Source organism: Rhincodon typus, chromosome 47 (genome assembly GCF_021869965.1).
Source record: "Rhincodon typus isolate 14 chromosome 47, sRhiTyp1.1, whole genome shotgun sequence".
NCBI lineage: Eukaryota > Metazoa > Chordata > Chondrichthyes > Orectolobiformes > Rhincodontidae > Rhincodon > Rhincodon typus.
This window is the reverse complement of record NC_063378.1, coordinates 9,531,815-9,546,094: the sequence shown is the minus strand read 5'-3', so window position 1 is coordinate 9,546,094 and position 14,280 is coordinate 9,531,815. Positions and strand designations below refer to the sequence as shown.

Here is a 14,280-nt window from a genome sequence, read left to right as displayed (position 1 = left end):
GTTCTATGTTCTATGTTCTATGTTCTATGTTCTATGTTCTATGTTCTTGAACCTCAATTTGTGTTCATGTGAGTTCATTGCATAAAGTGCCAGGAGAGCATTAAGTATATCTTACTGTAGCTAGTAAGGCCTGTTAAATATTGGTCAAATTTATCAGTACGGATAAGGTTTTATTCATGACTAAAAGGCTTACTAACTTTGCTCAGGTGTTGTTTTAGAAATAGCATGGTGAATAAATAGATAAGGAATTATCAGGGCTGCTACAACCTCAAGATTACATGTTCTCCATTATCTGGGAATTCCAGGTTGTTTCCCATGTCCTTGATTGCAGGAAATGTCTTTATCTGCAGTAACATGAGATTGAGATTTCAGAATTTGAGCAGCTGGAATCTCTGTGAGAAAGCAAATACAAGAGCAAAGAGGGTTTATGAATAGAAACTGATGGTGAAGATGAAGGAGAATCTTCTGTGGATGATGTAGAAAATAAAAGAGTGATCAGAGGGGAGTAGGGCCCAAAAGGAGGTTTACACAAAGCAGTAAGAGGTCGAGGTATGAAAGGAATACTTGGCATCTGTCTTTGCCAAGGAACAAAGAAGAATACAATAGAGGAACAGGCCCTTTAGCCCTCCAAGCCTGTGCTGACACATTTTTCCCTTCCATTCTAAAACTGTCTTCACTTACAGGATCCGTATCCCTCTATTCACTTCCTATTCATGTTTTTGTCCAGGTGTTTCCTGAACGCTGCTATTGTGTCTGCTTCCACCATCTTCTCTGGCAGCGCGTCCCAGGCACTCACCACCCTTTGTGTGAAAAACCTGCCTTGTATATCCCTTTTAAACTTTCCCCACCTGCATGTTGAACTTGTGTCCCCAAGGAACTGACCCCTCCACCCTGGGAAAAAGCCTCAAACTTCCCATGCCGTCCATAACATTCACAATCTTATAAACTTCTATCTGGTTGCCCCTCAACCTCCTGTGTTCCAGTGAAAACAAACCCAGTCTATCTTACTTTCCTTCATAGCTAAAATCCCCTATACCAGGCAACATCGTAGTAAACCTTTTCTGTAGCCTTGCCTAGGCATCCACATCCTTCTGCTCGTGTGGTGACCAGAACTGTACGCAATATTCCAAGTGTGGCCTAACTAAAGTTCTATAAAGCCGCAGCATAACTTCTCTAACTTTATACTCAATGCCCCTTCTTATGAAGGCAAGCATACCATAAGCCTTTTTTACTACCTTGTCTACCTGCACACCCAGATCCCTCTGCATATCAATACTCCTAAGGGTTCTGCCATTCACTGTATAATTTCCACCTGTACTTGACCTTCCAAAATGCATCAGCTCACTTTTGTAAGGAGCTAGTTGCTATACAGGACCTGGTGACAGAATACAGAGCCCAGTCTCTACATGGGATCAAAATTGAAAAGGTGAAAGCATTGGATGGATTATTGGTACTTGATATTGACAAGAACTGGATGAGATTCATCCAAGGATTGTGACAGAAGTGACAGTGTAAATACAGCAGCATGGACCATGACCTTTCAGTTTCCCCTGGACCCAGGGGTGTTGCTGGGGAACATTACAGCCTTGTTTCAAAAACATTTTTTGAGGATAAAGACCAGCAACTACAGGCCAGTCAGTTTAGTTTTGGTGGGGAAGCTTTTAGAAGCAGATCTTTGATACAACGTTAATAGTCATGTGAACAAATGCGAGCCAATTAAAAGAAGCCAAAAGGATTTAGGGCAGCATGGTGGCTCAGTGTTTAGCACTGCTGCCTCACAGCGCCAGGGACCCGGGTTCAATTCCACCCTCGGGCGACTGTCTGTGGGGAGTTTGCATATTCTCCCTGTGTCTGCGTAGGTTTCCTCCGGGTGCTCCAGTTTCCTCACACAGTCCAAAGATGTGCAGGTTAGGGTGGATTGGCCATGCTAAATTGCCCATAGTGCTGAGGGATGTGTAGATTAGGTGGGTTATAGGGGGATGGGTCTGGGTAGGACGATCCAAGGCTTGGTGTGGACTTGTTGGGCCAAAAGGCCTGTTTCCACACCGTAGGGATTCTATGATAAAATGATTTGTTGAGGGGAAATGGGGTTGGATTGATTTGCTAGAGTCTTTAAAGAGCTAACAAGAGAGGGTCAATGAGGGCAATGTTGTTGATGTGGTGTGCGTGGACTTGCAGAAGGTGTTTGATCCATCGTGACACAACAGACTTATGAGCAAAGTGGTAGGTCATGGTGTAAAAGGGACAGGAGCAAAGTGCTTATGAAATAAGCTGAGGGATACAAAACAGCATATTGGTCAATGGATATTTGTCTGGCTGGAGGAGTGTTTGTCATGGAGTTCTCCAGGGGTCAGTATTGGGACTCTCGCTTTTCCTGAGATACATTAATGATCTGGATCCTGCTGTGCAGGAGACAATTTGAAAATTTACAGATAGAATGATACTTGACAGAATTGTGTGAACTGTGAGGAGGATAGTGCGGAACTCCGAAAGGACACTGAAAAGTCAGTGGAGTGGGTGGAGTGGTGGCAGGTGATATTTAATGCAGAGAAGTGTGAGGGATACACTTTGGAAAAACATTTAAAGACAATTGTGGGTGCAATTCTAAAAAGTGGTGAGGCAGGAGCAGAGGGAGCTGGGGGTAGATGAGCACAGATCATTGAAGGGGGAGACAGTAGTGAATAAAGCATACAGTGCCCTCAGCTTTATTAACAGGGGCACGGGATACAGGAGCAGGGGAGGTGATGGTGAACTTGTTCAAGAGCCTTGTTAGACCTCAGCTGAAGTAGGAAAGATGGGAACATTCTGGACAGAGTGCAGGACTGATTGGTGAGAATGATCCAGGAAATTAAAAATATCAGTTATGAGGATCGATTGGAGAAGTTTGGATCGTTCTCAATGGACAGAAAGTGGCTGAGACGGAGATCTGTTGGAGGTTTTCAAAATCCCGAGCCAGGGCTGGACAGAGTAGAGGGGGAGAAGCTGTTCCCAATTGTGAAAGGAACAAGAACGAGGGGAGTAATTGGTAAAAAGAAACAACAGTGATTTAAGGAACAGCTTTCTCCTACAGTCAGTAGAAGGGGCAGACAGACAGAGACCGACTCAATTCACACGTTCAAAAGGGGATTATTTGCTTATTCAGAATCATAGATTCGTACAGCATGGAAACAGGCCCTTCAGCCCAACTCGTCCATGCCAACTGGATATCCTAAATAAATCTCGCCCCATTTGCCAGCATTTGGCCCATATCCCTCTAAACCCTTCCTATCCATGTCCCCATCCAGATGCCTTTTAAATGTTGTAACTGTACCAGCCTCCACCACTTCCTCTGGCAGCTCCTTCCATACACGCACCACCCTCTGTGTGAAAAAGTTGTCCCTTAGGGAGAAGCTGTAGGAGAATGGGGAGAATGACACTGAGCGAGATGGTCATTCAGTGAGCCAGCACCAAGGTGATGGGCAGAACCTCCTCCTTCTTGCTGTAGTGATTCTGTAAATCTCTTGCTGACTTGTCGGGGTTGGTAACAATCATATGGTTCCAATTCATCTTGATGTTTATCCCACACTGGGACCAGTGCCTCCTGACGGAATTGTTGGAATGAGCTTGACGCGGGATGGATGGAATTGTAACAGTGTGTACTGTTTTGACCACCAGCATTACAGTCCCCTTGTGAGAGAGAGTCATGCACAGCCGAAGAGTGGTGTGGAGAGCAGAGAGGGGTTTTTGGATGCTTCTGTAATGATATCACTGGTAACCTGCCAGATAGGAACTACGGTGAGTAGGACACAGTAATCAGGATGGTCAATCTAACCTGCCTGGGACATTACCACTACTTTCAAATCACTTTAGCACTCCCAAACTTCACAGCTCACATATGGGTTGCGGTCAACCTTTCCATAGCTCTTGTATGAGCAAAATCCTGCAGAGGCTGGAAATCTGAAACAAACACAGAGAAAGTTGGAGCACCTCAGCAGGTCTAGCAGCATCTGTATAGAGAGAAAGAGAGAAACAGAGTTTATGACTGAGTTCAGAACCGCCAGCCCCTCTGAGTTTCTCCAGCGCGGTCTGTATTTTATGTACCCTTTTGTTTGTGTGACCAGTGCAGTGATTGTAACAAGCTGGGCCTCCTAGAATAGAATAGGCTCCCTAATCAGGGAGCCCTGGCTGAAATGTATCACAAGGGTGAGTGTCAGAGATTCCAACACACTGATGCCTGCCTCTGAATGAGGCAGCATTGTAGTCAAGAACTGTTGATGTGTAAATAAATGCTGACTCGGTGATGGGATACAGGTCTCTGTGGAGCCTGATTAGGGAGCCTATTCTATTCTAGGAGGTCCAGCTTGTTTTAACCAGCAAATGCATCTCCGACAGTCCTGGCTACACCCTGGTGACTATGCCCACTCGCTGATTGCGAACTCAAAGACAGCTGAAGAATTAACCTATTCTCAGTCACATCTAACTGTTTCCCCTCCACATTTTCTGCGCTTAAATTTGAAGCTGAAATCAGGATGGCCCTGCTGCCCTCCCCCCACCCCTGTAATGATGAAATGAGGACATTCAGCATTAGGTTCAGATAGAGATGGGTCCTAAACCATCAGGTTTAGTTACTCCTCATCGAATCAGAGATCCTGAACTCTGACACCAAAAGACTAGATCGACTGAGTTTGTATCTGAGTTATACACATTCTGGATAATATTTCCTGATTAATCTGTTCTGAGATGTCACTACACACTTCTGGATTTAGACTTGGGCTTCCTGTCCCAGAGATAGGGACATTACCGCTGCACTAGAAGAACCCAGACCTTCAGGTTAATAAACTCTAAGGCTCAGCTGCAAGCCATATGTGAATGTGTGAAACAGGCTCTTTCTCCCATCCAGCGAACGCCCATTCCTGTCCCTCCTTACTGTATTAATATAGTGTCAGGGTGAATTTTGTAAATTACTGATGGTGATTATGTTCTGGTTCCAGATTACAGTCTGGTGTGTAATGGGAACAGCAGTGAGATTTCACTGTCCCGCTGCCTGTTGTTCAATGATGCCTGGCATACTCACTATTTCCATTTGAATGACCCCAGCTGTATCGGGCAGGTCACTGATGGAAGATTGACCTTTGATTTCGATAGCAGCAAACACTCGTGTGGCTCCATGCTCAGGGTATGTATGTGCAGAGCAACTCAAAGAGACTTTGATGAATGATGCATCATATATAGGTGTTAAATTTTTAGATTTGAATTCCAAACTAGAGACAGATGGGTGTAGTTTTAGTTTGGTGAAGGTTTTTGGTTAAGGTCAGAAAGTCAATTTGGAACAGTGACCTAAATACATCCACCCCTAAAAAACTGCACTAAAGTGCCTAGGATAGACCCCTGTGGTATAAATGGGAAAAATAATTTATACTGTTGGGTTTAGATCAGGCAGAGTAAGTACGGTAAGGTCATTAGATTTATATTGACTACAGAGTAGAGGACTCAGACGTCAGTTGAAAGGATCAAATAGTTTCAGGTTTTATAAGGATACAATAACATAGGAGCAGGAGGAGGGAATTCAGTCCCTCAAGCCTGCTCCACCATTCAATATGATCATGGCTGATCTCACCTTGGTCTCAACTCCACGTTATAGCCTAGCCTCCACAACCCTTCAACCTATTGCTAATTAAAAATCTCTCTCTCCCTCTCCTCCTTCATGGCTATCCACCATATGAACCAATTGCAGCTGTTAAATGAATGGTCCATCAAGCCAGGTTTCTTTCTGGGATATAACTTGTCTATTATTACCATCAGCAGGGATCATAAGATTTTTTAAAGAATATTTTGCACGTTGTGCAGTTTTGGTCTCCTAGTCTGAGGATTCTTGCTATTGAGGGAGCCCAGCAAAGGTTCACCAGACTGATTCCCGGGATGGCAGGACTGACAGATGAGGAAAAATTAGATTGACTGGGTTTGTACTCGATGGAATTTAGAAGAATGAGGGGAGAATCTCAAAAACATATATAATCCTGATGGGACTGGACAGGCTAGATGCAGGGAGGATGTTCCCAATGGTGGGTGTGTCCAGTACTAGGGGACACGGCCTGAGGATTCAGGGTAGACCATTTAGGACGGAGATGAGGAGACATTTCTTCACCCAGAGAGTGGTGAGCCTGTGGAATTCATTACCACAGGAAGTAGTTAATGCCAAAACATTGAATGTATTCAAGAGGTGACTAGATATAGCACTTGGGGGCGAATGGGATCAATGGTTGTGGGGAGAAAGCAGGATTAGGCTATTGAGTTGGACAATCAGCCATGATTGTGATGAATGGCAGAGCAGGCTCAAAGGGTCGAATGGCCTCCTCCTGCTCCTATCCTCTATGTTTCTATGTTTAAAGTTCCTAACCTGGATGTTTGTTAGTCAATGTGTAGTTAGCGAATAGGTCTAATGGGCTGCTAATACAATTACATAATTACAATTACTAATACAATTGCATCTGTTTTGCCGTCCATCCTGGTTGAATTCCAGAATCAGGGACAGATGTGAATATTGTGTTGTCTAACTCCTGAACTCTGAGATGCGAGGGCAACACTAGCTTCAGATTCTTAGACTGTCAGATGTGGTGACACTTTAGTGACACACTGAGTCATGAAGGTATTTTAATGTTTAGGTAAACATCTCACACTTTACTTACTCCAACACCATCCAAGCATCAGTCATTGAGGATTATGGGGTTGTGTCGCACAATCGGACCATTTCCTTGGACTTCTCCTGTGTGTATCCTCTAAACATAAACATCTCGCTGTTTGTGGCGGACGAAGTCATACAAAGGTAAGGAAACCCTCCAGTATTTCAAATCCACAGCTGAACCGGGCAGTATAGTTCTCTTTCGGAAAGAAACAGTGCAGGAGGAGGCTATTCAGCCCATCGGGTCCAGCACTGACCCTCTGAAGAGCATCCCACCCTATCCCCATATTTAGCACGGCCAATCCACCCTAACCTGCACACCCCTGGGCACTATGAGACAATTTAGCACAGCCAATCCACACTAATCTGCACATCCCTGGACACTATGGGGTAATTTCCCATGGCCAATCCACCCTAACCTGCATATCCCTGGGCACTATGGGACAATTTAGCATGGCCAATCCATCCTAACCTGCACATCTTTGCACTGAGGGAGGAAACCAGAGCACCCAGAGGAAACCCTACGCAGACACAGGGATAGAATATGCGGTGATGGAATGAGTGGGGCTCAGGGAGGTAACAGGGCAATGACTTTACAATGTGAGCTAGTGATGGACACTGAGGTTTGTGTATCCAGGGTAGATCCTGTGACCTGCTGGGTATCTGGATGGCAAGTAAACAACAAACACCCAATCAGGCAAATGACTAACCCCCGCACCGCCCCCCCACCGACACCCCTTATCTGCAACCCCCCCCCCCTCCACACCGCCCCCGTCACTCTTTCCCTGGTGAGTAATTGGAAAGATTTGAACTTGAAAGAGCAGGTTTCTCCCTGAATGAAGTATTCCCTGGGATCTTTCAACTCCTGGAGGAAAGACCACCAGTGTTCGTGATGGAAACATCTGCCTCGCTCCATTGGAGCAGCTCGATGGGCTGAATGGCCTACTCCTGTTCCGGTGAACCTACCCTCTCTTTCTCATTTGTTGGGAAACCGGCTAACTATGTTTCTTTTTCTCCTTTTCATGGCACACACAGTGTGGTAAACGTAGATCTACCATCGGGCGAAGGATCTTACAGAGCCAGGATGATTATGTACCAAGACCCAGAATATCAGCAGCCCTTTACTCAGACCCCAGTCCGACTCAGTGTGGATGACCGTGTTTACATTGGCATCACTGTCACAGGCATGGACCTCAACCAGTTTGTGGTGACCCTGGGCACCTGCTGGACCACTCCAGACAGTAACTCCTCATCACTGACAACCTGGGGCCTTGTGAACAACCAGTGAGTATGACACCAACACCTCAGTCCTTTAGTCAGAGGAACTTTCTCTCCAAACCCTTCCACTCTGTTCTGCTGAGATGCTCCACTTTGCTTTCCAGGCTTGTCCATTTCAGTCTCAATCTATCTTCCTCCATGACCTAGTCTTAAAGCGGCAGGAAACATTCAAATTGTTGCCAGAGTTTTAGGAAATGCAGCTTGCGCACTTGCGTTCAGTGCTGTTTTTATATTTGTTCATGGGATGCTGGTGTCTCCAGGGAGGCCAGTGTTTATTGTCCAGCCCTAATTGCCCTGGAATGAGCATATGACTATTCCAGAGGCAGTTTAGAGTCAGCCACGCTGCTGTGGGTATGGAGTCATGTGTAGGCCCAGACCAGGTAAGGACTGCAGACTTCCTTCCCTAAAAGGACATTAGTGACCCTCGATGGATTTTTACAACAATCGTGATGGACACCATCACTGGGTCAACCCTTGTTTGCAGATTTATTTATCAAACTCAAAGTTAGAGACACATCAAGTTCAACGGCAGGAGAAGCAGCAAGGGATGGGAGGCAACATGAAGAGGGACATAGACTTGAGTGGGATGATTCTGCCAGTCAACTGGGGTTGGGAGTAGGATGAGAAAAACAGCAAAGGTGGCAGAAAATGTAGGATAATGATATCAAAGATTATTCAATTTAAATAGGGACACTAGGAAGCTGCCTGGGATTAACTGGATTGCACGTTGAAAGAGCTGGCAGAGACTCAATGGATTGAATATCAGCTCTCTGAGTTTGTAGAAGATTCCAGTCAATGATATGAAAAATAAGTGGACGTGAATGTTGAGACACTGCAGTTATCGACTGTCTACAATTTTGTGCCGAGTGCTAATATCTCACATTCTGTATGTAATATTTAAAAGGTTGCACATTAAATATGTTTGAGCAATTACTGTACAATTTCTTACAGATGTCCAAACACTTTAAGTGAGGTGGAAGTGGAGGAAAGTGGTGTCTCGTCCATTTGCCGCTTCTCATTTGCAGCTTTTAAGTTTGTTGGTGACGTCAATCAAATCTACCTACATTGTCAAATCAGGCTGTGTAACTTCCAAACCAGTCAGTGTTTACCTGTAAGTATGGTCTTTCTCCCAATCTTCTGCACATCCTCATTGGGCTGACCAGGTTAACTTCGATTCAGCCTCTGACGGTGAAATATTTCAACAGAAACCAATCTCTGTAGCAAAAAGGCTTACCCTTTTTGGAAAAGGGTTTTCCAATTTGTATTCCATTAGGAGTCACTACTTCATTCCTAGAGTAGCTCTCGCTATCCCCTTTCCATCAGGGCAGTTCATTCCTTTTAACAATAGTCATACAGGTTGGATGAGTCACTCATAGTCTGTTGGACCTGATGCTAACATAGAACAACGAACATAGAACATAGAACAGTGCAGCACAGTACAGGCCCTTCAGCCCACGATGTTGTGCCAAACTTTTAACCTAAACTTAAGGTCTATCTAACTTCCACCCCTACCTTATACTATCAAAGATGGTATGACATTTAATCAGTTACAGTCCCCTGGTTAAAGTCATACCTAGCACATAGGAAAACAGCTGTGGCTGTTGGAGGTCAGTCATCTCAGTTCCAGGACATCTCTGCAGGGATTCCTCAGGGTGGTGTCCCAGCCCCAACCATTTTCAGCTGCTTCATCAATAACCCCCCAGCATCATGAAAGGGTTCAGAAAAGATTTACAAGGATGTTGCCAGGGTTGGAGGGTTTGAGCTACAGGGAGAGGCTGGATAGGCTGGGGCTATTTTCCCTGGAGCGTCGGAGGCTGAGGGGTGACCTTATAGAGGTTTATAAAATCATGAGGGGCATGGATAGGGTGAATAGCCAAGGTCTTTTCCCCAGGGTAGGGGGGAGTCCAAAACTAGAGGGGCATAGGTTTAAGGTGAGAGGGGACAGATTTAAAATGGACCTGAGGGGCAACTTTTTCACACAGAGGGTGGTGCATGTGTGGAATGAGCTGCCAGAGGAAGTGGTGGAGGCTGGTACAATTACAACATTTAAAAGGCATCTGGATGGGGACATGGATAGGAAGGGTTTAGAGGGATATGGGCCAAATGGGACTAGATTTATATGGGATATCTGGTTAGCGTAGACAAATTAGACCAAAGGGTCTGTTTCCATCCTTTATAAATCTATGACACTGACTCTATAAGGTCAGAGGTGGGGATGTTCGCCGATGATTGCACAATGTTCAGCACCATTTGCAACTCCTCAGATACTGAAGCAGTCCATGTTCAAATGCAACAAGATCTGGATAATATCCAGGCTTGGGCTGACAAGTGGCAAAGTAATATTCATGCCACAGAAATGCCAGGCTATGACCATCGCTAATAAGAAAGAATATAATCATTGCAAATTCCCATTGAATGTCAAGTGAGCAAATTCTTGAAAGGGTCAGACACCTTTGACTAACAAAGGAAGTTCAGGACTGTATCAGATCAAAAGAAAAGTTTAACTAAGTTGCCATAAATATTAACAAATCTGAGGATTCAGAGATACAATAGAAGAGGATCAAAACCTATTGAGGAAAGGGAGAAAAGAATATGAATACAATTTAGCAAAATAAAAACAGACAGTCAAAGATTCTATGATATGTAAACTCTAAAAATAAATGTTTGCTGAAAATGAGATGGGTCAAGTATAGGCTGAGTCAGGAGAATGTATGCTGGGGAATAGAGGCATGGCAGAGAAGGTAAATAATTACATCATAAAAACTGAACCCATTCTGAGGAAGGTTCACTTGACCTGAAACTCTGATTGACTCTGATTTCACTCCACATATGCTGCCTAACCTGTTGAGTTTTTACAGCAATTTTTGTGTCAAATAATTATGTTATCTGTTTTCACTGAGGATAACGCAAGAAATCTCCCAGAGCTAGAGATCCAGGGGGCTAGGGAGAATGAGCAGCTGAAGGAAATTAGCATCAGTAAAAAGATTGCACTGGAGAAGTTACTGGGTCTGAAAGCTGATAACTCCCAGGACCTGATGGACTACGTCCCAAAGTGTTAAAGGAGGCAGATATTGGTAGAGAGATAGTTGGTATTTCAGTGATTGAGAATCTTCCCAAATTTGATACATTCTGTTTAAGAAGGGAATGAGAGAGAAAACCAAGAGCTAAAGACCTGCTAGCCTTGCATCTGGAAGTTCTTGCTGTTGAGGGAGTCCAGCGAAGGTTCACCAGACTGATTTCTGGGATGGCAGGATTGACATATGAGGAAAGACTGGATCGACTGGGCTTATACTCACTGGAATTCAGAAGGATGAGGGGGGGAATCTCAGAAACATATAAAATCCTGATGGGACTGGACAGGCTACATGTGGGAAGAATGTTCCAGATGGTGGGAAAGTCCAGAACTAGAGATCACAATTTAAGAATAAGGGGTAAGCCATTCAGGACTGAGATGAGGAAGAATTTCTTCACTCAGAGAGATGTGAGCCTGTGGGATTCTCTCCCACAGGAAGCTGTTGGGGCCAGTTCATTAGATATATTCAAGGGGGAGCTGGACATGGCCGTTGTGGCTAAAGGGATCGAGGGGCATAGGGAGAGGGTAGGAATGGGATACTGAGATTTCATGATCATATTGAATGGTGGTACAGGCTAGAAGGGCTGATTAGCCTCCTCCTACACCATTTTTCTATGTTTCTATGTGCATCTGGGGCTGAAAGGGCTGGTGAATACTTTTATCTTTTAGTGGGGTGGTTAACAAACACCACAGACTTTCCCAGAATTACTCAGCTCTTGTCACTTTTAGCAAACTACTGTTTGGTAAATAAGAACCTTTCTCTGGATCCTGGGTGTACTGAGCTTACAATCGAAGGTAAATCACTGTATTTTAGATGGAAGCAGACACTGAGCATGAAATATAGCTGCAGTTTTACAATAATCTCAGCCAATGACACAGGGTAGATCCACTTTGATAGAATTCACAGTAATCCAGGAAGTTAAAATAATGTTATCATCTATTGCAAGGGGAATTGAAGACGAGAGTTGGGAGGTTATGCATCAGACACTGCATCAGGAGTAAAGGCTTATTAAGTCACAGTACAGTTGTACAGTATTGGTTGCCTGTGTTGTCTTGATGTCTGTGTGTTGGAGGCAATTCAGAGAACACTGAGATCTGGAATGGCTCTTATGAGGAAAGATTTGGACAGAGTTGGAAAGAGTTCTACCTATTGGAGTCTAGAAGGGTAAGAGACAACTTGATTGAAAGGTAAAGGATGCTGAGGGGTTTTGTTCAAAGCAAATGTTGGGAGGATGTTTTCTTTTGTGGAAGAATCTAAAATGAGGGGTCACTGTTTAAAAATCAGGGCTTGCCTGTTTTCAAATAGAAAAGAGTGGAAATATATATTTGTGAGTTTTTAAGAACTCTCTTCCTGAAAAGGGAGTGGGAGCAGAGTCCCTGAATAATTTTTAATGCAGAGGGGGTTAGATCCCTGATTAGTAAGGGGGTGTAAGATTATCAGGGGGCGGGGGCGGGGGCGGGAGGGGGGGCGCGGGGAGGTGGTGGGTGGTGTGGGTAACAGGAATGTGGAGTAATCAGATCAGCCGTGAGCTTATCAAATCGGGTAGCTGGCTCGAGGGGCAGAGTGGCCACCTCCAGCTCCTTGGTCATGTGTTCAGTGTAAATGTCTTCAATGATGACATGGTCTTCCTCTCTCCATGTCCTAACTCCCACCTACTTCCTTCCTAGAAGAACTACTTCCTTCATTTCAGGAGATGTTTCATTTTAAAATTCTCAGTCCATCTCGTTTCAATCCTTTGCTAAGAACTGTTATTCGTACAGCTGTCTTTCATGGAGTCCTAGGGTCTTTCACTGTGCTGCAGATCCCTCCGACCTACGCAGTCTGCACCAATCAAAAACAACCACACACTATTCTAAGATAACAAGGTGTAGAGCTGGATGAACACAGCAGGCCAAGCAGCATCAGAGGAGCAGGAAGGCTATTCTAATACCATTTTCCAGCACTTGGCATATAGCCTTCTTTGCCTTAGCTTTGCATGTGCAGCACTGTGGCTCAGTGGTTAGCACTACTACCTCATAGTGCCAGGCACCTGGGTTCAAATCCACTCTCAGCCAACTGTCTGTGTGGAGCTTGTGTATTCTCTCCCTTATCCTCTGGTTTCCTCCCACAGTCCAAAGATGTGCAGGTTAGGTGGATTGGCCATGGGAAATGCAGTGGGATAGGGTAGGGTTTGGATCTTTGAAGGGTCAGTATGGATTCAATAGGCTAACAGCCTATTTCCATGCTGAAGAGATTCTATGAAACTTGGCATTGCAACTGCACATCTAAATACTTATTTGGTGGTTATGCTATTTAGAGTGATTTCAAGTTCAGGTTGATGGCCAGGAATATCCCAATAACATGAACATTTTGCTTTGAATTTAGATCTGTTCCGGTCAAAGAAGTGCCCAGGAGAGTAACAGCAATGGCCAATCCAGTGTGCTATCTATTGGTCCTATTACTAATGAAGATACTAACAGACCTACAAGTGTTGATGGTGTGTAACAGGTTAAAAGATATAAACGGTATTCCCTCTATAGTTAAGATTCACCTGATATAAAACATCACCACTGTATTGTCCCCTCTTGCAGAAGGCCAATGAAGTAACAAATAAATGTATAGTTAAAGAATTAGACCCTGGGCAATAGCCAGGTTTGTGGCAAGTAATCATCACATTACACAAGTACCAACTAATGACCATCTCTCAACAAGGCAGAATCTAATCACCACCCCTCGATGTACAATTGCATCACAATCACTGATACACCCACTCTGAACATTTGGGCATTATCATTGACCAGAAACATATAAATAGTGGTGACAAGATTAGGTCAGAGGCTGGGAATCCTGTACAGAATAACGCACCTCTTGACCCCCCAGTGCCTGTCCACCATGATGTGGAGATGCCAGTGTTGTACTGGGGTGGCCAAAATCAGAAGTCACGCAATACCAGGTTACAGTACAACAGGTTTATTTGAAGAAAAAACAAAAGGACTGCGGATGCTGTAAACCAGGAAACAAAACAGAAGTTGCTGGAAAAGCTCAGCAGGTCTGGCAGCATCTGAGAAGGAAAAAAGAGTTAACATTTCAGGTCCAGTGACCCCCTCCTCAGAACGGTTTATTTGAAGACACAAGCTTCAGAGCACCGCTCTTTAGTCAGGTGAAGTGGAGGGAAGTGCACAGCCGCAGAATTTATGGGTGGAGGATAATGGCAAGATAATTCCAAGAGTGTCAAATGATAGGTAGAGAAAGTGTGAGTGGAGTGTTGATGGGCTGAATAACAAGTCTTTT

The 14,280-nt window shown here is 44.5% G+C and overlaps 1 protein-coding gene across 1 annotated transcript in view; it reads left to right on the top strand.

The window, feature by feature from the left end:
* LOC109925556 (alpha-tectorin-like) overlaps positions 1 to 13,494 on the top strand; it is a 38,097-nt gene extending 24,603 nt beyond the window's left edge. The window contains exons 12-17 of the mRNA XM_048620608.1: positions 3,655 to 3,774; positions 4,971 to 5,155; positions 6,642 to 6,802; positions 7,694 to 7,942; positions 8,888 to 9,047; positions 13,375 to 13,494. Of these exons, the coding sequence (XP_048476565.1) occupies positions 3,655 to 3,774; positions 4,971 to 5,155; positions 6,642 to 6,802; positions 7,694 to 7,942; positions 8,888 to 9,047; positions 13,375 to 13,494 (995 nt within the window). The remainder of the gene's footprint in view (positions 1 to 3,654; positions 3,775 to 4,970; positions 5,156 to 6,641; positions 6,803 to 7,693; positions 7,943 to 8,887; positions 9,048 to 13,374) is intronic.
* Positions 13,495 to 14,280: the final 786 nt, after the last annotated feature.